Source organism: Callorhinchus milii, unplaced genomic scaffold, assembly GCF_018977255.1.
Source record: "Callorhinchus milii isolate IMCB2004 unplaced genomic scaffold, IMCB_Cmil_1.0 Scaffold1, whole genome shotgun sequence".
NCBI lineage: Eukaryota > Metazoa > Chordata > Chondrichthyes > Chimaeriformes > Callorhinchidae > Callorhinchus > Callorhinchus milii.
The window spans coordinates 86,422,166-86,447,171 of NW_024704742.1; the positions used below are offsets into that span (position 1 = coordinate 86,422,166).

The 25,006-nt window shown below is 42.8% G+C and overlaps 1 protein-coding gene across 3 annotated transcripts in view; it reads right to left on the reverse strand.

The window, feature by feature from the left end:
* Positions 1-25,006, reverse strand: part of mamdc2a (MAM domain containing 2a) — a 64,529-nt gene that overhangs the window by 29,105 nt on the left and 10,418 nt on the right. For all 3 annotated transcript variants that reach the window (XM_007906579.2, XM_007906578.2, XM_007906577.2), the window contains exons 3-6: positions 14,737-14,993; positions 7,909-7,993; positions 5,056-5,193; positions 1,837-2,090 (exon numbers count right to left, since the gene is read on the reverse strand). In XM_007906579.2, coding sequence (XP_007904770.1) covers positions 1,837-2,090; positions 5,056-5,193; positions 7,909-7,993; positions 14,737-14,993 — 734 coding nt within the window. The remainder of the gene's footprint in view (positions 1-1,836; positions 2,091-5,055; positions 5,194-7,908; positions 7,994-14,736; positions 14,994-25,006) is intronic.

Below are 25,006 nucleotides of genomic sequence, written 5' to 3' on the forward strand. Positions count from 1 at the left end.
GCCAGCATATTCAAAGTGGCACATCTTCCCAGGAAGACAGACGGCAACAGAAATGAAAGAAAGAGACAGACAGACAGGCAGGTAGGCACACAGACAGGCTGGCAGTGAGAGGTAGAGATGTAGTGATGCACAAAGAGACAGACAGTCAAGCATCAATCTTGAGACTTCTTCAGTAGTCAATTAGAGAATGAAACTCGGACAAATCTTCAGGAAAGTAACGTCTACACATTCTTGGCCGGGGAAGAAATACAATTTGGGGTTAGGGGGGCGGTCACGTGAATTCAAGAAGAGAGGGAAGCTTGTTAACAGTACACAGAGAAACCACAGTCGTTCTGAAATAATCTATTTATTCACAGAATGTGGAAACTCCAGGCTGTCCAAAAAATGTAGTCAAACGTATTATGTGGCTGAGAGGATATGATATACTATTCACCCAGAAAAGGATTAATGTACAAGTTAGCACCAGCTAAGAAGACTGAAGTTTTTTTTTTAGCCCAGCCACGCAACTGAACATGTGAAAGAGGAGTTCAAATGCATGAGGGTGAGATTTTCAGGGTATCCAAACTGATGGATTTCAAGCACATCTTGGAAAAGTCTTACAAATAAACCTTCACTGAATTTTGGATAGAATTTTTTTGGATTGTTCCCATCCAGACATCCCTAAGCAGCACATGCAAAACTCGTGCCATCAGAATTAGAAATTCTGAACTCTTGTTCTATTATCTGCTTTGCACAACCTTCTCTTTTGCAAACTGACTTGAATATATATTAATAATTCTTGCAATTGATATAGTGCCTTATCACATTGTTGAGACATCTCAAAACGTTTCACAGAATATATTGTAAAGTGAATTGATTGTGTATTTTGTGGGCGAAACACAGCAGCGTTTTATATACTGTAGTACCAGTGTCACCAGTGCGCAAAGAGAAAAATGGCCTTCAGGCCAGTGTTTCAAAAATGTAAGATTGAGTAGAATTTTGGAAAACTATCGGATTTGGACTTAATTTTGAAGCTGTTTTTCTTTAACGGTTATTTTTAAAATTTCGTGGAAAATTCAAAATGGATTTAAGAATTTTCCAAAATTTCATCTGGACTTAAATTTCAAGTCGTTGCTCTTTAGGAGGAATTTCAGGATTTGAATGTGGAAACGATTAGACTTGACTGTGCTTCCCCACCCCTTCCCCTGGCCAAACAGCCTGCACCACTTACTGTGAAGTCTTACTGACCAATATTAACTGACTCAGTCAGTAGCATTGTTGCCTCTGAGTCAAAGGATGTAGGTTGAAGCCTTGTTTTGAGACGTTGAAACCATATATTCTAGGCTGAAGCCCCAAAGCTGGAGAGAGCATTGCACTGTCAGAGGTGCATATCCAGATATTTCATACTAAACACTTAACAAAACAAGTAAGTATAGACAGGAAGTCTATACCACATGGAGGTCAAGTTTATGTTTACAGCCAGAAGGGAGACATAGTATCACCAGTCAGTAGCTCAATACAAGACACCAGATGGCTTAACTCATGTACCAACTCTCACTCCAGAAGATGAAAAAGTCATATTTTGTTAGCTAAGTATTTCTAGAATTTCTTCATGAACTGATAAGTTTAAAACCACACGTGGTTGTAAAACAAAGAAAACATGTACTGGAAAGGGTTGTTCCCTTCCCCTCAGCCCCTGGTTTAATTTTAAGGGGGTGGTGAAGTTATTTGATCTGAAATGCTATTTGTCTGAATTAGGTGGGACAGGAATGGAAAGGAATGGGATTTTATCACCAACAAGTTTCACACTCACAGCTCATGTCAACAATTTCTTACTGGGCTTAAATCTTTCCTTACCTGAAAAGAGTGCGAGGCTTCAATGTCGACCTCCACTAAGCTCCAGCTGTCCACAGCCTGAGTCGCTCTCCAGATCTCTTCATAGTGTCCGCGCCTGTCTTTTGTGTACACCACGAATGAGTTGGAGCTCTTCTGTTCCAGTTGGTAATAGAAGGACAAACACCCAGACAGAACCGAGGTTGTCAACGGTGACACCAATTGAGCCACTTCCTGTAAATTTGTGATGTAAACTGAGTCCACGTACATATAGTGACCTGCAAAAGAATAGCTTGAGATAAAGCTGTGCCAAACACCATGTGGTTTGGAGATCAAGGCAATGCCATCTTCCGAAATTGTTTTTCTAAATCACAGAGAAGCAAGAAGCATGTTAAACAATTCTCAATTATTCTAATGAGGTTGAACAGACCCCATGTTAAATGTCTAATATTAAATATCCAGATAAAGGGTCTGATACCAAATACCCGGATATGCTGGTAGCAGCTCCACTCTGTCAGGACAGTGTTCTCAATGTCAAGGTCCTGATGTTAAGCTCTGCCTCTTAGCTCACAGACAGTGAATGTAATCGCAGCTTTACAATCATTCTCATATTTTTGATAAAATGGCTTTAACATCAACAAGTCTCGAAGCTCTTTACAGAGTTATCTGGCTATGTGTCTGGAGGCAAACCATAAAACTGCAGGCCATGAGTAAATCCATGAGCTCTACGTCAGTGTTAAACTGCTCCTAGTACATCCCGGTAATTCCTTGTGTGCTCTTAAGGGATATCTTGGTTCAGAAATTATAATGCATTATTAGTACATGAAGTATAAAGACCGTTGGTGTGTTTTCTGCGATGTTCATCACTGGTAAAATAAAAAACAATCCACACACACCATCTCTAGTTCCAGCACCTCTGCATCAATCCTGATGTATAACCACCAGGATCATGGCCCCTTTCACATTTTGTGTCCAGGCCTATTTCTTCCTCAGGAAATAAAATGGCCAATTTCCCTGGCTGTGAGTCTCCCAAGGCCAGAACGGTTTCTCACTAGCTCTGCACACAGTAACTCAATAGTGAAAAAACACAGAGAAGGAGGGGACTAGACAGCGACATTCCACCATGCACTTGGCTCTTGCCAGCCTGCACCTAACACTGTATTTTCTGGGATGAAGTTAGCAGGGGTGCGTCCTGGTCGAATGAGAGCGCCTATTCCATTCCAGACAGAGGAACATTTGCATGCACTTGTGAAATTCTCAGTCTAGTTTGGATACTCATAAGCATAGTCATGGATTTTTGCATGTCAGACACAGAGCTGAATTAAAAAGTTAATTCAATTATGTAAATATTAGGATGACATCAAGGCCATGCAGGAAGCTTCATTAAAATTGTTTTGTAAGCTTGGCTGCCAAATAATGGTAGCAGAATCTCGAAAAGGCTCGTTGCCCTTATTTTCATAGTGTGACAGCACCAGTGTTCTCCCGGTGCATTTCACGACACAAGAACAGCAAAGGTAAGAGTGGAGGAACACACAACCTCACAAAAATAGGGAGCCACAGGCTGCGTAGACATTCCTAGGAAATAATAGCCTTGCACCAACACAAATCCATTGTATCGCAGAGTAATTCGGTAACCACTCAGGTACGTTTACTTAACAAGTGCTACAAGTTCACAATTATTTTGCAACACACCAGGATGTGGCAGATTATTGTGCTAAATTGGATCATTGAAATCTTGCTCTGTATCTTGAGGCTTTCAGAGGGCATAAAGAGGTCCTGTCACTCCCGCGCCCCCCCCCCCCCCCACCCACCCTGCACCACCCCCCCGCTCCCGTGGCCCCCCACCCCCACCACCAGCTTTACTATTATGGGATCTGATGGCAGCTGAATACTACTTTGTAAGCAAATAGCATCTAAACCACAGAAATTTCCAACATTTCTTCCTCAGGGATCTGAGTTACAAATGGGGATTTCATCCTGGTAACCGGTCAATCTGACCTACAGGATTTCCACTCTGACACAATCCTCTCGGAGTAAGTAATAATCCTTACAATTCATATGGAGCTTTTTAATGTTATGAGGGCGTCTCAAAGCATTTCACAGGATTTAGTGTAAAGTGCAGTGAACAGTTTGGCTTCTTTTCTGGCACAACAATGGCCCTGAAAGATGCTACACAAATCTAATTTTATTGTTGTTATTGTTGTTGGTCAGATCACCGGGAAAAACTCCTTTCTCTTTTAGAATAGTGTCATGAATCTGAACAGGCAGATCGGACCTCGGTTCAACATCTTAGCCAAAGGATGACAGCTCCAACAATGCAGAACACGTCCAGCACTGTATTGGAGTGTCAGCCTCTAGACTATCTGAGTTCAAAGTCTGAAATCTTCTGACTTAGAAGTGAGACCACTGAGCCAGACAACTGAATCTGCCTGCGCGTGATTTTTTTTGGTAACTGGAATAAATCCCTATTTGCAACTCAGAATCTTTATTAAGAAACACTCTTAGGAATAGCTACCATTTAGACTCCAATACTGTAATTTTTATATTAGTGCCGCTTTGTTCAAATTTCTCAGAATCAGTCCTCTATTGTAATGTAATAACTAGGGAAATGAATCTTTTTATTGCCTTTGAGTGAGTCCCAATATTTCTGGCGTTAATCATAATAAATGTAAGATTTCTCTTATTACTGTATTACTTTTGTCCCATTGTATATTTGTGTACAATTGGCCTTCTGAAGTTTATTTTAATATCACAGGATTTCACAAGATTCTTTGATTCATAAATCACTGGTAGACTGCACAGGCTGATGTTTCCAGTAAATATTTACAAAGGCCCATAAACGTATTGGCTTTTCGTGGTTTTTAGCATTACTTTGTAGCCTTGTACGAGCCTTCCATCCAAGATGTGAACACTCCTTGTGGAGCCTTTAGTCTTACTGCAACTTCATCTAGGATACCTCCGTCACTGCCCTCATTGACGGCAAATCTAAAAACTTACCTCTTTGACCACGTTTTCACTCATCTTTCCACTCCCAACACCCCCCACTCATCTCCCACCCCCAGCTTCGTTGCTCGGCCAGCACTGTTAAATGCCTTAAGTCATCTTCCCGATGTGAAAGGCGCTATATAAATGTCAACTGTATAACCTGGGCTCTCTGACGGCACATTATTGAAACAACTCCACAGCAATTGCTCAATGAAGTGGAGCTTCAGCATGTGTAAAACATATGGCTAGGAGACATACCCAGTTCATCGTCCAGTGTGTGATCAGCAGGCAGGTTTCTCGGTGAATCGCGGACTGTACCTCCACCCACCAGCCAGTTTAAATTTGGATTCCATCTGTTGTTGTAGCCACAAAAATGTTTGTCTTCAAAAGTGCACACTGTAAATGCAAGAGTTAGTAATATAGTAGAGCTCACTTTTACATTTTGGATATCAAACCATCGTCTAAAACAGATCTAAAAGGTTTAGATTTCTGAAACATTTTGCTATTACTTTTTATTAAAGCGCACCATTTTCATGAACACCTTTTTCTTCCCCACATGTTTACAAACTGTACTATAAATGTAAATGTAATAATCCTACATTTTCTAAATAATTGTTGCATTTGGTATAGCGCCTTATCACACCAAAACATCGCAAAGCCAAACACAGCTGCCAATTTGCATTAAGCAATTTCCTACAAACAGCCATCCCGGGAATTATTGGGAAGGATACCAGTAGAATCTCCCTTTTCTTTCAAATCGTATCATGAAATCTTTAACTTCCACTTCAACAGCAGATGGGACCTTGGTTTAATATCGCATCCTTTGACCTCAGGAATATGCAGATAGAAGCATGCATTTTTTGTGTGTGTATGGTATTTCTGGTACTCCTGAGAGTTGATATGTTCCATAGACATTAATGTAAACTGTTTAGCCCTTTTTAACACAGCAAAATAAGTTAAAGCTAGGAACAGAGGAGGTGGTTTTCCTCCATTTTAGCTGCTTGTTTGTATTGTGACAAAGGGAAACTGGTCCAACATTAAGTTCCATCAAATCCTTATCTCTCCAAATATTCACACATGTGCACTTGTGTGGTTTGAGTGTGTGTCATATGTGTGTGCACGTGTGTGTGATCATTGTTAATGGGGAGGGGTGGGATGGCCACGCTTTTTTTCTCTGTGAAGATTGAAGATTTCAGAAAAAAACTACTCTATTTTCTTAGTATTTCTGATTTTGAAATGCTAAGAATTCCTAAATTCTGTCTCTGTTTTGAAGCTGGTTTTCTGTAAGGCAGAAGGCAGGTCAGAGAACCAGGTTCAGATTTATGTCTGAAGATAAGAATTTGCCAAATTCTTCACGCTAATAAAATAGTGTAAGTCTAAACCCAGCCAGAATGTCTACCCTTGGACTGTACAGCTCAGGACCACACCACTCAATGCATTATCTTACTTGGCCATCAGGAGGCACTGTTGAGGCTACACGGTGTTTCTTTTTACCCATGCTTGTGTGCACATGTGAACCAACTGAGCATGGTGTGATTTTATGATACATGGACAGCACACACTGCACACTGGTATTTTCTAGAAAATATTCTTTACATCTGAGGCTGGAGAGGAAGTACTGGTGGTTCTATTTAATCATTGAAGGAAGAACATCAAAGCTGAGCCCAAGTTTGTCATCACCCGACACCCACACACAGCACATTGGAACAGTGAACAGGAATGTTCTGCTGGATTTATCCTGATTTATTTAACGCTGAGCCCTGGATGTTGAGGTCAAAAATCAACACAACACAAACATACACACAGAAAAGGGCTTGAACCTTGGAGCTTTCTAATCAATGCAATTTAGGATATAATGCTACCCCTGTAACATAAATAAAAGTTGTTACTGTTGCCGTATGATGCATCTCTCCACAGAGTCATCAAAGCAGACACTTGTAAACGTTATTCATAAATAAATGAACGCTACAAACAAAACACAGGCCATAAGGATAGGATACAGGAGGACAACCTGAGCTTGTGGAATCACACCCCTCACCAAGAAGAGACCAGATCAGGAACAGAAAGGGCAGAGATATGCCAGTCGGGAGCAAATTAGAAAAATAATCAGTGGTGGCCAACTTATTTGATTGGCCAACAAAATAAGTGTTTCTTCATTAAATATTTCTTGATTTATGGCATAAATCTATCCCATTTTGTTATTTATATGGTTATTTTGTTAGACAACCAAAAAGATTGGCCACCACTGCGCTAAGTTTATAATTTTTACACACACAATTGTAATAAATGCAGCATATTGCTTTAACAGTAAACATTGTATGTATGCAGAGGCTTCGCTGAAGTGAATAGAAAAGGAGAATCCCAGAGGTTTGTAAGATGTGCAATATACTACCACATGAGGCAGTAGATATACAAGTTCCTTGGGATGATAAGAAAGAGATAGACAGTTGGGAAATAAGGATATGAAGGAAAACAATAATAGTCCTTGCATTTGATATGGCACTTTTCACATCATGACAGCATTGAAAAGTGCTTCACAGAATTTACTGTAAAATGTACTCAATGTGTATTTTTTTTGGCAAATGCAGAAAAGGGAAATAAAATGGGCTGATAGATTCAGGGGAGTAAAGAGTAAGTAAAAAGATAATTTCTCTTCTCTCATGCACAATTTACATCATGCCAGATCTGCCAAGAACCAATAAAATTTCAAAGTGAGATTGATGGGCTGAATGGCCTGCTCCTGTTCCTATCATCCGAAATTTCTCCGCATTCCAGTGCTGTTTAAGAGGAAATTTTGGAACAAGACAAAAATAACTTTTTTACATCAATTTGAAAAGTTTGTAAATTGGAGGAGGAAGAAGAAAAACAAAAGGGAGCAGGGCTGGTAGTTGGAAGCACATTGGAAGTGTAGAAACATCTCACATCTGAAAGGTGAAGCCAGCTTTGATTTATTATTTGAGCTGAGTGACAGAAAATGTCCATGAGGGCAGAGAAATTACCCGTTTACTGATTCCTTATGAATCTCCTGTGCAACCACTATACTAGGCTCGAACTGTGAACTCTGCACACGTGTAACAGTGGTCAGTGACCACCCGAATGAAACCAACTCACCAATGCAAAATCCAGGAGTAATACTGATCACGCTGACTGCAATGCTAGCCTCTGCATCCGGATTAATTATACCTTCCAGGACTAGCTATAAATAAAGAAAAATATAAAAATATTAATTTAGAAACCTGGAAATAAGAGCTTGGTGGGGTTTTGCAGTGGGAGGTTATCAGAGGAGGCCAGTAGCGGGAGCCAATGGGGGAGAATGGGGGGGGATGGGGTGGGGGGGAGGCAATCAGATGGGACCGGCAGTAGGAGAGGCTTGGATTGTCAGGGGGAGAGTTTCGGTTTGGTAGACCAATTGTGGGAACCTTCACTTGCAACAGATTCTGAGTTATTAAGTGACAATTGTGGATCTGAAATAACCAAAGAGTCATTAATTATGATAATCCTTGCATTTGATGTAGCGCCTCATACAGTGGCAGAATTACCCCACTATTTCGGCTTGCTATTGATCTTTTGATACATCCCAACCTCTGGTTTGTTTTACTCACTGACACAGAGCATTGTTGGGAGAGCTTCAATTTATTGTCAATCAGGACCCCCAGGTTTATTTCATTTTCCATACATATTATTTTCCTTCCGTTCAAATAATAGTCCCTCCAGGATTTTTTTGTCCCCACTTTACATTTCTCCACATTGAATTTTATTTGCCACCGATCTGCCCAATTCCCAAGTATGTTCAAATCCTCCTTGTTCAGCTTCACAATCTACCACTTTCATTAGCTTGGTGTCATCTGTAAACTTAGTCACTGTGCTTGCGACTCCTAGTTCCAGATCATTTATAAAAATATTAAACAAAAGAGTTCCTGAAACAGACCCTTGTGGAACTCTCCTGTACCACCACCCTCTGGTTTCTTCCGGTTAATCAATTGCGTATCCATTGCAATATACCTCCACTGATTCCCGCTTTATTTACTTTCATTACTAGCCTCTCAAGAGAAACTGTATCAAGGGCTTTACTGAAATCCAGATATACAACATCCACAGCCTTAACCTTATCAAGCTCCCTTGTGACACCGTCAAAGAAAACCAGTAAATTAGATTAGCAAGACCTTCCCTTCATGAACCCATATTGGCTATCATTTATGATTTTATTTCTGTCCAGATTTTCCATGATTTTTCAGATGTTCCAACAAATCTATACTTAAGTTTATCTTAGACTTTAAGGCAAATTTGTTTTACAGGCTATCACTACATAGAATTTCATTTTCAGAGTTATGCACAGTGCTATTAACTCAGTAGCATTAAAATTTTTGATAGTCTGACAGGGCTTTTCAAGAGTTTCTAATAATAATCCTTGCATTTGCATGATAATAATAATAATAATAATCCTTGCATTTGATATAGCGCTTTTCACGTCGGGAGGACGTCCCAAAGCGCTTCACAGAATAAACTTTAAAGTGAGTTGACTGTATATTTGTGGGCGAACGCGGCAGCCAATTGCGCACAGCAAAACAACAACAACAACAACAACAAGATTCCATTTATAAAGCGCCTTTCACGTCAGGAGGACGTCCCAAGGCGCTGCACAGTTGGGTCATGACCCGAGCAGGGGAGAAATGGTCAGGGTGAGGGGAGGGAAGGGAGGGAGCAAGGAGGGGGGAAATGGTCAGGGTGAGGGGAGGGAAGGGAGGGAGCGAGGAGGGGAAGAGAGTCGAGAGGGGAGCTGAAGGCTCGGTCAAAGAGAAAGGTTTTGAGACCGGCCTTGAAGGAGGAAAGGGAGGAAGCAAGGCGAAGGCACTGGGGGATGGAGTTCCAGAGCCTGGGGCTGAGAGGCTGAAGGCCCGACCACCGATGGTAGGGCGGTTGGGGCGGGGGACGTGGAGCAGACCGGAGCCAGAGGAACGGAGGGTACGGGCAGGTAGGTAGGGGGATAGTAGGTTGGAGAGGTAGGAGGGAGCAAGGCCGTGAATGGCCTTGTAGGTGAGGATGAGGATCTTGAAATCAATCCTCTGGGGGATGGGGAGCCAGTGGAGGCGAGCGAGGGTGGGAGTGATGTGGTCGCGAAGCCTGGTGCGGGACAGTACACGAGCTGCAGAGTTCTGAATGACCTGCAGCTTGTGGAGGGAGGTGGCGGGAAGGCCGGCGAGGAGAGAGTTCCCATAGTCCAGCCTTGAGGTGACAAAGGCGTGAACCAGGGTTTCAGCAGCGTGAGGGGTGAGGTAATGCCGTAGTCTGGCGATGTTCCGGAGGTGATGGAAGGCGGTGCCAGTTGTGGTGCGGATGTGAGGGAGAAAGGACAGCTCAGGGTCGAACAAAACGCCGAGGTTCCTGACTGGCTTTGAGAGGTGGAGAGTGCAGCCTTGGATGCTGATGGTGTCAGCGCCTGAGGTGCGGAGGCGCTGACGTGAGCCAATCAGGAGGGCCTCGGTTTTTCGCACGTTGAGCTGAAGAAAGTTGTCTCTCGTCCAGGACTCGATGTCGGACAGGCAGCTGTCAGGACATCGGTGGTCGTGGAGTTGAGAGTAGAGGAGGAAAGGTAGAGTTGGGTGTCATCCGCATACATGTGGAAGTTAACCCATGTCTGCGGATGATGTCACCAAGGGGGAGCATATAGAGGGTGAAGAGGAGGGGACCGAGGACAGAGCCCTGAGGGACACCACATGAGACAGTACGGGGGGTGGAGGAGAAGCCATTCGTCGAGACAAAGTGAAGACGGTGAGAAAGGTACGACCTAAACCATTCAAGGACAGTGCCTTGAAGGTTGAGGTGGGAGGACAAGCGGTGGAGTAGGATAGCGTGGTCGACCGTATCGAATGCTGCCGATAGGTCGAGGAGGACGAGGAGACAGAGGGAGCCCTGGTCACAGATGGTCAGGATATCATTGGTGACCTTGACCAGGGCAGTTTCTGTGCTATGGGCAGCACGGAAACCTGACTGAAGGGGTTCGAAAAGAGAATGGGTGGAAAGGAAAGAGCGCAGTTGGGAGGCGACAACTCTTTCCAAGACCTTGGAGAGAAAGGGGAGGTTGGAGATGGGCCGGTAGCTTGATAGCTGCGACGCATCAAGGGAGGGTTTTTTCAGGGTGGGCGTGATGATGGCAGTTTTTAATGGAATGGGGACAGAGCCAGAGGAGAGGGACAGGTTGATGATGTCAGTGATATGTGGGGCAAGAAAGTGGAGCTGGGAGATAAGGAGTGGAGTGGGGATGGGGTCAAGGGAGCAGGTGGTTGGTTTTAGGGATAGGATGAGTTCAGTGACAGAGGGTGGGGAAACGGGTACGAAGGTGTGTAGGGGAGGATGGGTAGGAGTCGGAGTGTGGGAGGGAAGGGGTGGGTGGTGGGTGGAAGTTGGAGGGGAAGTGACCGCGGAGCGGATTCCCTTGATCTTGGATTCAAGGAAATCCAGCATCTCCTCGCAGTGAAGGTTGGAGGAGATGACCTGCGCGGGGTGGCGGGGGGGACGGAGGAGTCGGGTTGTGGTGGAAAACAGTAGCCTGGGGTTGTTCTTCGCCTCCAGGATTATCCTGGAGTAGAAGGACGACTTGGCCGAGGCTAGAGTGGAGCGGTAAATTTTGAGGAGGTCCAGCCAGATTTGTCGGTGGACCGTTAGGCCAGATTTGACAAAGGTGCGTTCAGCAGCCCGCACCTGGCTTTTCAGTGAGCGGAGGTGGGTGGTGTACCAGGGGGAGGAGCGGGAGTAGGAGACAGTGCGGGAAGTGATGGGGGCAAGAGTATCGAGTGTGGAGGAGAGGGTATTGTGGAGGAGGGAGAGAGGAGAAGAGGGGTCGGTGAGGGTTGAAGGCCAGAGGGAGAGGAGTTCAGAGGACTCCAAGGCATCGGTTAGGGATTGTGGGGGTAACTTCTTCCAAGGGCGGTAGAAGATGGTGGTGGGTCTGGTGGAGGTGGGGAGGGGGGTGGAGGTGGTGAAGGAGATGAAGTAGTGGTCAGAGATGGCCTTGTCGGTAATAGTGACATCCGAGACACTGAGGCCCCGGGTGATCACCAAATCGAGTGGGTGGCCGTGACTGTGAGTGGGGGAGTTTATGTGTAAGGAGAGGTTGAGTGAGGAGAGCAGGGAAGAGAAGTCTGTGGAGATGGAGCAGGAGGGTGTGAAGTGTAGGTTAAAGTCGCCCAGGATGATGAGGCGATCAGAGCAGAGGCAAAGAGATGTGAGGAGTGTTGAAATGTCAGAGATGAAGGTGGGAGAGGTTTTAGGGGGCCGGTAGAGGAGGAGGATTTTAAGGGAGAGGAATGAGGGGTGGGAGAGGGTGAGGTGCTCAAAGGAGGGGAAAGAGCCAGTGGAGTAGGGGGATAGGGCAAGTGGTGTCCTTGAGATAAGGGCAACACCACCGCCACGGCGGTTGGGGCGGGGGATGTGGTGGGAGGTGTAGCCGGGTGGCGTGGCCTCCGTGAGGGGGAAGGTGTCGCCTGGGGTGAGCCAGGTTTCTGTTAAGGCCATGATATCAACGTTCTCATCAAGGATGAGATCGTTGATGACCAGGGCCTTGTTGCAGAGGGAGCGGACATTTTGCAGTCCGATGTGGAGGGAGCGGTTGACAGAAGGGTGTGTGGGAGGGGAGGGGGGTCCAGGTTGTGAGGCAGGGGTGGGGGGAATGGGGATGAGGGAGGAGAGGTTGACTCCCCGGGTCTGTGTCCGGGGTGGCTGGCGAGTGTGGTGGGGAATGGGGCAGTCGGTGTGGCTGCTGCTGGACAGCCAACGCCGAGTGCCACGGTGAGCCCGGCGGAGGATTCCCAGGCTGGAACAGAGGGAGGTTGTGGGAGGGTCAAGTGGGGATAGAAGACGAGAGGGACGGAGAGAGAGGAGGAGAGAGCGGGAGAGATGCAGAGGGGGGAGGGTTTGGGGGAGAGAGGAGGGGGGCGGGAGGGAGGGGGTGAGGGGGCTCGGGTCAAAGCGGCAGCCATAGTGCGCACGCGGGGACCGGGAGCGAGCGGTCAGGTGGATGGCATTATCCCGTAGATTGGGGCAGCGAACCCAACAGGACCATAGTGGGCTCTGATGTGAGCCCTGGGGGGGGGGCGCAGAGGGTTTTTTTTGTTTGTTTTTTTTTTGTTTTTTTTTTGCGCGCGCACGCACCTGAAAACTAGTCTATGACGTCGCAGTTCCCCCGCTCCGCCCCCACCCCTTCCTCCCCCCCCCCCGGGGCTGAACTCGCTCCGGCGTCGAGTTTAAGTACCTGGGTCAGTAGGCCCAGGCTCCTCCCCGCGCTGTCCTGCCGCCGCTCCCCATGAACACCCATGAAACAAATGACCAATTTAATTTGCAGGATTGTTGCCCAGGACACCTGGAGAAACTCCCTTCTCTTAAATGGATCACAGGATAGAGGAATCTGAACCTATTGTATTTATATTGATAATATAAACATATAGCTAGTGAGACTCAAACTGCACCTAAAACAACACCTCCTATTGCAATTCCTGTTGTATTAAATCTGATATACTGAGTCCTTATTTTTATGGAAAGTTCCCGCAAAAACTTGAGGCTATTATCATTGCTAACATGTAGTGTAAACTCAGCATTATTTTCAAATTCCAGTTGAGCTGCAACATCTGTTAGATATTCACATCATACTTACAGTGGAAATAGAGGGAAACAGTGATATAGAGGTCATTTATGTCTTTGGTACATGATTTTATACTTTATATTAATTGACTCGTGCCCTTGACAAATGGGCATCGTACATTGACAAAAATATTGGCTCCAAATTTGTTAATGTCCAAAATTGCTACGTTTTTAAAAAATATAACATTTAAATTTGTTTAAGTTTGGTGTTTTTTAAACCACAAACCACCAAACTTAACAAACAGATTTAAATTCCCTCATTCGTGGGAAGACATTTGTGGCATTTAATAATGACAATTCTCATAAGGAATGTGTTATAAAACAATACAAATTTCACACAACAGTCCATTAACACAGGCTTTTCCCAAAGTGAATAATTTTGGAAACCTGGTGTCATGCTGCTGTGTTTGTTCCTCAGGCAGCCACTCAGCCTGTCTACAAACAAAGACAGATACAAATATTCAAGAATTTCAAACCATATGACAACCATGTGAGATCAACCCAAATATTACACAATAGGAGAACCTTTGTACCAAGTGGTATATTGTAATAGTCCATATGGGTTCTGGATCATAAGGAATATCCCGGTGCATCCGATCTACTGCAATGTACAGGACAAATGTGTGAAATGGTCTCCGACTGTGCCTGAATCAGTGTTCTCAGACTCAATGTTACATTTTTAAGAGTGTTAAGAAATTGGCAAATTCTCAAATTCTGGACACTCTAAAATGCCACATTTATAGAATAAATTTAGACCCAAATGGAATTTCTCCCTCTATACAGTAAATCAATAGGAAAAAGTATTCCATGGCGTATTTGATTACCCTTATCTATCCTTGTCCTTACAACTCTCAATGTCTTTCTTAACCAGATATTTATTCAGCTCTACCAGAAGATGTTAATCAATGTATAAATTGTTCCTTTCTTAATACCCATCAATATTCTCCCTTCTTCCTCTCCCAGCAAGGGGTGCAGTTTCACAGGGGCTTTTTCTTCACTGATATCTAACCCAAACCAGCATTCTTCTTACGTGAGCCTTGATATTAAGTATCTGCTGGTTGCTTACCTATTCCATGCCAGATGTTCCTTATCTGGAAACTCCAGGTTTTGCCCACAAAATATAGAGTCAATTCACTTTACAGTATATTCTGTGAAGTGCTTTGATATGGCTCATCAAAGTGATGAGGCGCTATATCAAATGCAAGGATTATTATTATTAATATAAACTCAATTCTAGGGGAATTGTTTATATAAGTGGTTTTTCATGACTTTCAAAATAAGAAGTAGTTTGTGTAAAATAAGTACCTTGGATTTGGCTGCTATGTTCCTAAAGTCTATGCTAGCGATTATCCAGCTGTCAGATGGGTCAATAGAAGACCACAGCAAAAAATCAAAACTGTCTCCTTCGGGTCGAACGTACATATTCAGTCTTCCTGGATCTGAACCAGTCATCTGGTACACGAGCCTCACGCAGCTTTCTCCCAGAGGCGGAAGGTCAGGACTGGTAAGGAAAGCCGTCTCTACCCTGCCGTTAGGGGACCCTTCAATGTAGATGTAATCCCCTGAAAGAAAAAACATCAAAGAGTACTGAACAGAGATTGGGTAAATTGGTACAAACAAACAACAACAAGATTGCATTTATAAATTTAATTTAAAATAAATGAAATTAAAACAATTTAATTTAAATTAATTTATTGGAAATGTATTGCATTGAACATGTCCAGATATGCACCCACAGCAATGATAGTGTCTGTGAAGCCAAATTAGACTCTGCCTAGTTATTGCAGTTTAGTATAGCGTCTTTCATGTTGCAAGGATATCAGCTCAATATTAAGAAAAACCCAGTATCCTGCCACAAAGGTGTCAAACGCCATGATCCACAGGAGGCAGTGGTCACAGTTGACCTGTTGGCTCCAAAACCCAGGAAAAGTGATCGGGGTAAATTGTGACATGTGATGTGCTAATTTTTATATTGATCAATGTCGATGCTGCCTGCATGCTGCCCAATTCCCATGCTAAAATAAACACAGACTTCCTCTTTATCAGGTCACTGGCAACATCACTTCCTCCATGCTGCACATGAACAAAGCAGGAGGTGGTCAGGGGTGAAGCTGAAACATACAGTGTGAATCCTGATAAATCCAATATCAGGATCAGTCTCTTGGGCCAAGGCTGAAAGGATGCATTGAAAGGCACAAAGAAGAATGAACTCAAAAACTCAAAGATACTTTATACCCTATGTAAGTGATATAAAGATCAACAACATTTTTTGCTGCTGTTATCATTATCCTGATGGCAACTTGACTCAAAGACTAAACATCCATAAGGAGCAAGTCTGTGGATAGTAAACAGTGCTTATTCATTCCCTGGAAGCCGTTAGCTTTTACAACAGTCAGCAGTCAGATGTCAAGTTTATACCATACTCCTGTTTATCTAGATGACTTTGTTTCGCTTTTTGGGTCTTGATAATCAGTACCTGGGAGGCCTTCTGCATGAAGCCACGCACTGTAACAGAGGCTCGAAGTGTGCAGCACTTCTCGTATACTGTACGTCCATGATACACATCCGTTGCACAATTAACGGCCCCATTTCACCCATACAGTCGATTCACTTTACAGTATATCTGCGAAGCGCTTTGAGACGTCTCAACAATGTGATAAGGCGCTATATCAAATGCAAGGATTATTATTATATAAAGACTCAGGTGCACTACATAAGAGCATAAAGGGTTCAACTGTATTCAGAATAAGAATCTTAGCTACAGAGTGTCTAGCAGAGAATTTTGTCTTCATTTTTAGAGATTTGTTTCAAAGGACATATATGAGAGATCCTTCTTTCCTGGAAAATAACATTGCCAATGATAAGTTTTCAGGATGCCAAAATTTTTGAGTGCACATGAATTTCACCTTTGGATAAATTACGCGTCTCTCTGAACTACCTCAATTCAGGTGCTTTTTTGACTAGTAGGGTCACAAGTAAGGAAAAAGGCTTGAAACTCCACCTCATCTTAGCCCATTTTTGTATTAAAATAGATTTTTGCAGAATTGGCTCTGGTTTTGATTGAATGAATTTAAGAATTTTCGAAAACTCTGTGGGGTCTTAACTTTTAACAATAAAATGGTCCCATGGGCTATAAGGCAATTGAATTTCAGACCAAAAGCAGAGCTGTTTCTTCCTGCTCAGACTCAGAGAGGTTTGTACTTGTTCCTATTAAAAGCTAAAAAAGGAAATACTGACATTGGCATTCTATCACTTTGATAAACAAAAAAAGTGCCTACATTTTTAAAACCAAAGTTGAAGCAAAAAATATTTTGCTTGGGACTGACATGTTTTTTCTTTTTGATGGATTTGCGTCCTAACCACAATTATTCTGGATTTTTTAAAAAAAAATAGGTTTTATGTGCTTGAATATTTCTGTCTCAGCATTTCTGTTTTATCAGTACTGCAAATGGAAAATTTTTGGGGAATCGTAATTTCAGTGCAGATGATGACTCAATGGGAAGCAAGTCACAAAGTTCATAAGATCATAAAACTGGACTGGATGGAAAAGGCCCTTCAGCCCATCCAATCTCATTCTTCCAGAACACAACCTCTACCGTGCCCCCAATGCAACATCAAGCTACTTTTTAAATGAGTCCAGTGTCCTGGCCTCAACCATCTTTCCTAGCAAACTAGTTCCAGACATTGATTACCCTCTGAGTAAAGAAAAAACTTCCTGATGTCTTTCCTGCAATTGCCTTTTACAACTCTAAATCTATGTCCTCTTATTCTACTGTCTTGTTGCATCCTAAAGTATTGATCTGGTTTACTTTTTCATTCCCATTTAGTATTTTTACCCCTCTATAAGGTCTCTTGAGTTGTCTTCTATCAAGATTGAAGAGTCCTGAAGTTAATTCAAACAAAGAAGAATAGCATTATAAATGGACTTGTTTAATGTGGGTCCATGTATATTGCAGGTGCAGCATGGACCAGCAGTAGACTGGAAGGGCATCAAAATTCTGGCTAGCTTCCTGTACAAAGGCTTCATTGGACACTATTTGAACATAATGTACAGGGAAGATAACCATGGCAGCAAATGAAATGCTCTTATGAAACATAAAGCATCCTTCCAAACCACAATCATAATTGCACCCAAGTGTATTTCTTCTGCAAACTACTGTACCTAGAAACAGGCCTAATACTGTATAGATGCTTCTTTTTGCACCAGACATTCTCCTCACCTTTTAGCAATGTCTTAAAAAGACTCAATTGGTGCTTTAAAGGCCCATCATCCAAATATTTCAAAAAAGCTCCAGGAATGGAAAAATAATAACGAATTTTTTTATCTTCCTTTTTTTGGGATCTTCGCTTCAATTGTTCGACCACAAATTACGCAAGAAACTTTACAGTATATCCTGTGAAGTGTTTATACCTGACATGAAAGGCACTATATCCAACATTTATTTCTGACATGAGAGGCACTACAATCAATAATACTGATTATCAATCAATATTATTAACTGACAATAATGATCTCCACCATTTTGCACCATATAAAAGTGGCGAATTTGGCGCAGTAAGTAGAGTTTTTGCCTAATAGTCTTTAAGTCTTTGATCATCACTTAACTCTCCCCATTCCCCACTCAATGTAGAGGTCTAATTTACTCACAGTTTAAACTAAGCTACCAGGTGGATGTTAAAAATCCAATGACACTATTTGAAAAGAGAAGATAGTTTCTCAGCTGATAGCACTTTCGCCTCTAAATCAGAAGGTTGTAGCTTCAAACCCCATCTAGAGACTTTGAATGTTTTGATAGTCAATTCACTTTACAATATATTCTGTGAAGCGCTTTGAGATGTCTTGAAGACACGATAAGGCGTTATATCAACTGCAAGGATTATTATTATAATAACTCAAAGTGCAGGTTGACACTCCAACACAAATTGCCTGCCATGTTTGCCTACAAATACACCATCTCTACACTTTACAGTAATGTAAAATGCTTTGAGGTGTTTTAATTTTAATTTCTATCCCGCTCCATCCTCTGCAAAGGCAATTAATTTATCCTTCCTTTTACTGGGGTACAGCTCACCAGATGCCCTCTGTGAAGTAACTGGCCATTATTCACCTCTGAGCCTTGACAGTGAGTGAGAAGCATTACACTCATGCCCATTTTCACCCAACATCCACACACGTGCAGGACCACAGCTTCCCTGGAAATGAGTATACTGAATCTCAGAGTGGGAACTCAGATCAATTTCCCTCTTCCTAACCCAAGGACACTATGGTCTATTGCAACACCTCAATCCCCATCATCGCTGAGATCAACTAAGGATGTCTCCAAACCTACATCTTTGACCGTGCCTACTCAATATCCAGCACTGGCTCTGATATGTTACTCTATTTGAAGGACACTATATAAGTGCAATTATTGTTGTTGTGAACTCAATGTTAACTCATCACAATCCACTAACTTCAGAGTAACAGCACATGCACTATTGCTACGTCTTAATTCAATTTTAGGAGATGGCACAGGCACAATGGGTCGAATGACTTCCTTCTGTGCTGTAATAGTCTATGATTTACAATTAAGTAGGTCAGCACAGTTTAAAAACAAATTGCAAATTTATTGTGAAGCTTCTGAAACCAGAGGATAAAAAAATCTGAATTGCTTCATGAATTTTCTGAGACTTTATCTTGGCTTCACCACATGATTTGCTCTGCAGAAGTCTTATTCATATTTACTGTGATGACAGCAAGGCTTACTTGTTATTGTGAACAGCAGTCTTGGCTGATATTTTGCCCTCCCTAGCCCAGGATCACTGAGGCCAACTGTAGCTCTCCTGCAGATAAATTAATATATTCTGTGAATTCAACCTGGACCTCCTGCACTGAATGGGTGGCTCCATTCCACACTGACAGTGACAGACAACAGCTGCTTCTATAGTATTTTGACAGGTCTCTGCACTCCCACTCACTTTGAAGTATGTTGGAGATCTATTTGTAACATTATCTACTGCCCTCAAAATCCCAAGCCTCTCATTGCTAACTCACGTTGTGCATGCTCCCACTTATAGTGGACTGAATATCATCAAGACTGTTTGTTTGTGGGACGCTGCTGTGGGCAATTGGCTGCCATTCGTCACCATAAACTACAGAGTCAATCCACTTTACAATATATTCTGTGAAGTGCTTTGAGACATCTCAACGTGATAAAGCACTTTATCAAATGTAAGGACTATTATTATTAAGTGATGATCAAAGACAGTTCTCAAAGTGAGTAAGTTCTCAGTTGTAGATGTAGAAAGCAATCTCAGTGACATTCTCAGCAGGAATCCAGTGGATCAGCTGATATAGCCATTGCCCAGTGTGGAACAGAACAACCCTCACAGTCCAGGAGGCCCAGGTTCAACAACAACAACAACTTGCATTCCGGAGTGCTTCACAAGGTGGAGTCTGACAACTGAGGTTCAATCCATTGAATGGATTTATTTAGCTGTTGGGGCACTAAAATTGGTCTCAGTGATCCTGACCAATGGGAAGACAAAAAACAGGCAAGACTCCCACTCCCAATTCCAACCCCAACTGGGGTATGTGCAGGCATGTTGGATGAGCACAGGAATTGGCATGGCTCCAATGCGCCCACAGTCAACGGCTTTTAGGGAGGTGCAGGTAACTTTACTGCTTCTCTGAGGAGTGCTACTTCAACACCACTGCCTCACATCTGCACTATTTAACAAGAACCTCAGGTCAACAGCGAGGCTCATGATGGTACAGTTGCTGGGGAGGGAGTTGGGGACAGTGTACCAACTGATTCACCACCTATGCAACAGACCTGATTGAGGGTCAGTGTTTTCATGGAAGGAAATTACACCCTCAGAAAGTTTCACATACTTGTGATCACGCACTTATGCTATCAATGGCAAACTGAGTGGTTTTAGCTGGTTAGACTCCAGTAATAAAAACACACACTCTGGGGTCCCCAAGCCTTGGCTCTTGCCAACCTGCACCTCATACTTTCCGTAATTAGGTAAGCAGGATGCCTCCGTCCAGATAGAGAGTGCGCATTCCATTCAAACCATCTATCTATCTTTCCATGTTTAGGTGGGATGCTTGGAATTCTCAGTTTAGTTTGGATACTCTTAAGCATGGTGATGGGTTTCTGCATGTGTCAGACACCCGGCTGCCCAAATAAATATAAAGGCATTCTTGTTACAGCACTCACAGCAGACACCCGAGACATTATCTTGTACATCCTTAAGTTGGTTTGGTGTTCATAAATGAACATTTTTTTTAATCACGGGAGGGCACAATGGGTTTTTTAGAGTGTTTTTTTTAAACATACTAGAGATAATTGAGATCACCCTGTTCTCAGCACTGCGTGACTAACAGTATCCTTGTGCTGCCAAAATGGCAAAGCTTTCTCTATAGTGTCGGTTGTTTTCATCACACACACACCCAAGGAACTGAGTGAGGTATTCATCCCATCATTATATGGTGGGAATACCAGTTCCAAAGCAGAAAAAAGCTCACACGCACATTTCACCATTAACAAGAGGAGTTCATCTGAGCCAATGCAATCCAAGCCAAGCTGTGTTCTAGCACGTCATTGTCAAAACTGACCAAATCAAGATAAGTTCATAATAAGTACTCCAGCAGCTCCTGTTCACTGCTGTATTATAGCCCTATTATAACACTTAAGAGATGGTATTGGGTGCACACACTCAAATGTAAATCATCTTGCATTTGGTATAACTCCTTTTCATGGTTCGGAGGAAGTCTCAAAGCCATCTTTCACCCACAAATATACAATCAATTCACTTTACAGTCTATTCTATGAAGTGCTTTGAGATGTCGAGAAGACTGAAAAGCGCTATATCAAATGCAAGGATTATTATTATTTTATCTTACAGAATTTACTGTGAATCGGAATGACCGTGTATTTGCGGGCAAATGTGACAGCCAATTTGTGCTCAGCACAAACAACCAGAAAGTAAATGACCAATTTTATTTGGGGGATTGTTGGCCAAGACAACTCTCTTCTCTTTCTGAATTATTGCCATGGGATCTTTAACGTCCTCCTAAACAGGTGGATGGGAGCTCAGTTTAATGTCTCATCTGAAGTACGGCACCTCCAACAATGCAACACAACCCAGCATGGCAATGGTGTGTCATCTTAGATCATGTAAGTTCTGAAACATGAACACACAACTTTCTGACTCAGCGATGAGAGTGCAGAATTGTAGCCTTACTGGGCCAGCTGACACCAGGCTAAAAAATAAACATTAATAGTGGCCATCCTTTTATTCTCAGCTCAGTGGTGATGTTCTCCTCTTTCCCACAGTCAAATCACGTGACAACTCTCTGGACTCACATATGAAGAACTACCACTTGGTTGAGCTTTGGGACAGCTGCCAGTGCACATAAACCAACCCCAGTGTGACTCACAGGCTTCGGAACAGGAAAAGAAATATTTGGCAAAAAAATTGAAAGGAAAAATATATCTGATTAATGTTGCTCACTGTGGAAAATTTATATGATGGGTGTTATCGCAACAACAATCAAACAATGAATGATGTGGCCTTCACTGGATATTTAAAACTATTCCTTGCTCTGACATGCAATTTTATCACCTTTCTCCTATTCTCTTCTGAATTGGGGACAGAGCTGAGTACAATTACATGGGTGCTGGCAACATTCCGGTACCCTTCAAAGTGACTATTATTCCCGTATGAACCTAAATCATTCATCTCGGCAGATTGCTCAATGGTTTTGGAGGGGAGGGAAGGGAGTTGAAGCAGTTGAGCCTGAATCTGTCCTCATCTTAGGCCTGAAATACCCATAAGTCTTAAGAAAAGCAGCATTGAGATCACAAGAGAGTTTACTTTTTCCAATCCCATTTAAAATGGTGTACATCTCTTTGAGGTTCGCTCTGAGGTGTCTTCTCTCAAGACTGAAGAGCCTTACCTTGTCTAATCGTTGCTCATAGCCCATTCTCCTAACACCGGGGATTGTTCTTGTTGCTCTCTTCTGTATTGCTTCTAGGTCTTAGACAGTCCGTTACGTCGCAGTGACCAGAACTCTATTTAAACCACTGAAGCCAAACTGCATACTATTCCCAGGCTATTTTGGAGGCCAAGAATAATCCCAAACTTCTGTTCTGCAAACAACACCTCCTCCACACACTCCCTCAAGCTCCATTGCTCTTCACCTCTCAAGACAAGTGCAATGAGGTCCTGGACTTGTTTGTATCTAATACAACCTCCACTTGGCTGCAGCCTCTTCCTTTCCTCTGTCCCTCAGTCTTCCCCCCATATTTCCTGTATCCCCCCACATCTTCTGTTACTGTTCCTCCACAGCCCCCACCCTTGTCCCTCACAACCATCAGCACTTATAGGAAGCCCACCACCTGCTGCTTCGACCAACTCCCCACCCGGCTGCTGGTCACCCAATTGCCTCTCCTCTATCCCCTGCTGGCTGACACAGGCAACCTGTCCCTCTCAACCGGCACTATCCCGCTTTCAAAGTTTGTGGTAGTTTTTTCACAAACTATCATCAAACTTGCCCTTCATCTCCAAAGTTGTGGAACATGTTGTTGCCCACCAACTTCGCTCACACACTTTTCCCTCCACTTCCTACTCAAGCACCTTCAGTCCCTTGTTTTGCCTGACCTACAGCATTGAGACAGAGCTCGTCAAAGTCACTTCCTCTCTCCCTCACTCTCTCTCTCTCTCTCTCTCAGACCAGGGGCACCCTGTGCCTCCCTTTCTCTGCCTCCTTTATCACTTTATCAATCTCAACCACCATGTTATAACGGGTTTCCACTGTATTTCCGCACGTTATACCGGTCTCCACTGTATTTCTCCCTCACTAACCCAGGGTTCTGAGACCAAGTGAAGCACCTTTCCTGCTGGCCCTCTGGCTGAGATCAGGCAACTCAGCACAAAAGAGGCTTCCAACCTGAGACCTTCTGAGTTTTTATTATTCAGTTTCACGTTAAGCAGGAACTTATTAATTGAACCACTGAAGGAGGCGTCAAAGGAGTGACACTTCCATTGTTGTAAAAAACCTACTTCTCTAATAATTCCTTTTTTCACATTCGTATTACGGTACCGTAAGAAGTGAGGTCTGGAAAGCAGTTAAAAAAAAGCGGCTGAGAATGCTTGCAATTAAATTTCATCTCTGGGATCACTTGGAAGTAAAGTGCAATACTCTTGTCCTCAAGCTTTGCTCTGTTGCTCATGATCTTATTTGCGGTTTATACCTGGGAGAATTTGAGCTGATCTGTGGACTGCTGCAATTTTTTGCATTGGTGGTCGCTCAGGTCTTACTATATTCTGACTAGAGTAGCTGCTGGTATTTGTCAGTGATAAGCCCCACAGCACTGTCTGGCAGGTGAGCCAATGGCTAAAGTGGTTAGTGAGGGGTGGTGAGGGAAAATCATCTGTCATCATACTCACCAAATAAAATAAAAATAATTCAAGATGCTTTTAAGAATTACTGAAAACCAGCTTCTAAATGGAGGCTAACATTCAGAATTTAGTAATTCTGTGCAATCTTAAATTTCAAGATAAAATGATCTTAAGGTTTCAGACTAGGAGGACTTGGAGTCTTTGGATGAGACTATGTTCCCATCTGCCTGATAAGGTGGATGTTAAAGATCCCATGTCACTATTCGAAAATAGAACAGAGTTTCTCCTAGTGTCCTGACCAACAATCCCCCAAATAAAGTTGGTCATTTATTTCATGGCTGTTGGTGGGGTATTGCCAAAAGCACCTTGTGACGTCTTCCCGACATGAAAGCCGCTACACAACTGTAATTCTGAATTGTATTTTATATTGCCGCATGCAATTTGGCTGCTGAATTTGCATGCAAAAACAAGTCACTTAACAATAAATCCCGTGAAGCACTTTGGAATTTCCTGCCAACATGAAAGGCGATATACCAAATGCAAGGATAATTATTATTGTTAATATTATTATTATGTGAGTGAGACCATATGGTGAAATACAAATTTCAGACGTCAGATTTGAATAGCAGCTTAAGTAGGCCAAAGAATATGGATTATTTTAAAAAGAATTCAAAAAAGTGATCCATCATAATAATTTGTCAATGTTTATATGCTTGATGTAAGCAACTTTTCCTTGGACTGTCTAGTCATATGTTGGAGAAACCTGCACGAGTGCCAAATTCCAAATTATGCAATAAAAATTAAATCAGCACTAAATTGTTGTGAAGACACACAATCAAACCTTAGAATAGATCTGGAGGGAATTCTTCTCAAAGAAAAAATTTATCAGAACTGCCCATTTTGAACTTGTGACTAATTTTCAATGATCTATTTGCCTTAAAAGGATGAAATCTTATTTACTGTGCTCTTCTGTGTAAGAATGTATGTTACATCATTTTCTTCAGGAGTGAGAATGAGAAAATGGCTCAGTCAGTCAACAAAATCTTTCTGTGCATACTCCATAACATTCGTGTCAACCAAACCCAGCCAAATTGTGAGCTGGTTGAACTTTTTTTTATTTCAGATCATGCCAGCTATTTGTTGTGCTTTTCAAAGTACTTGGCAAAGACTGCTAAAGAAAATA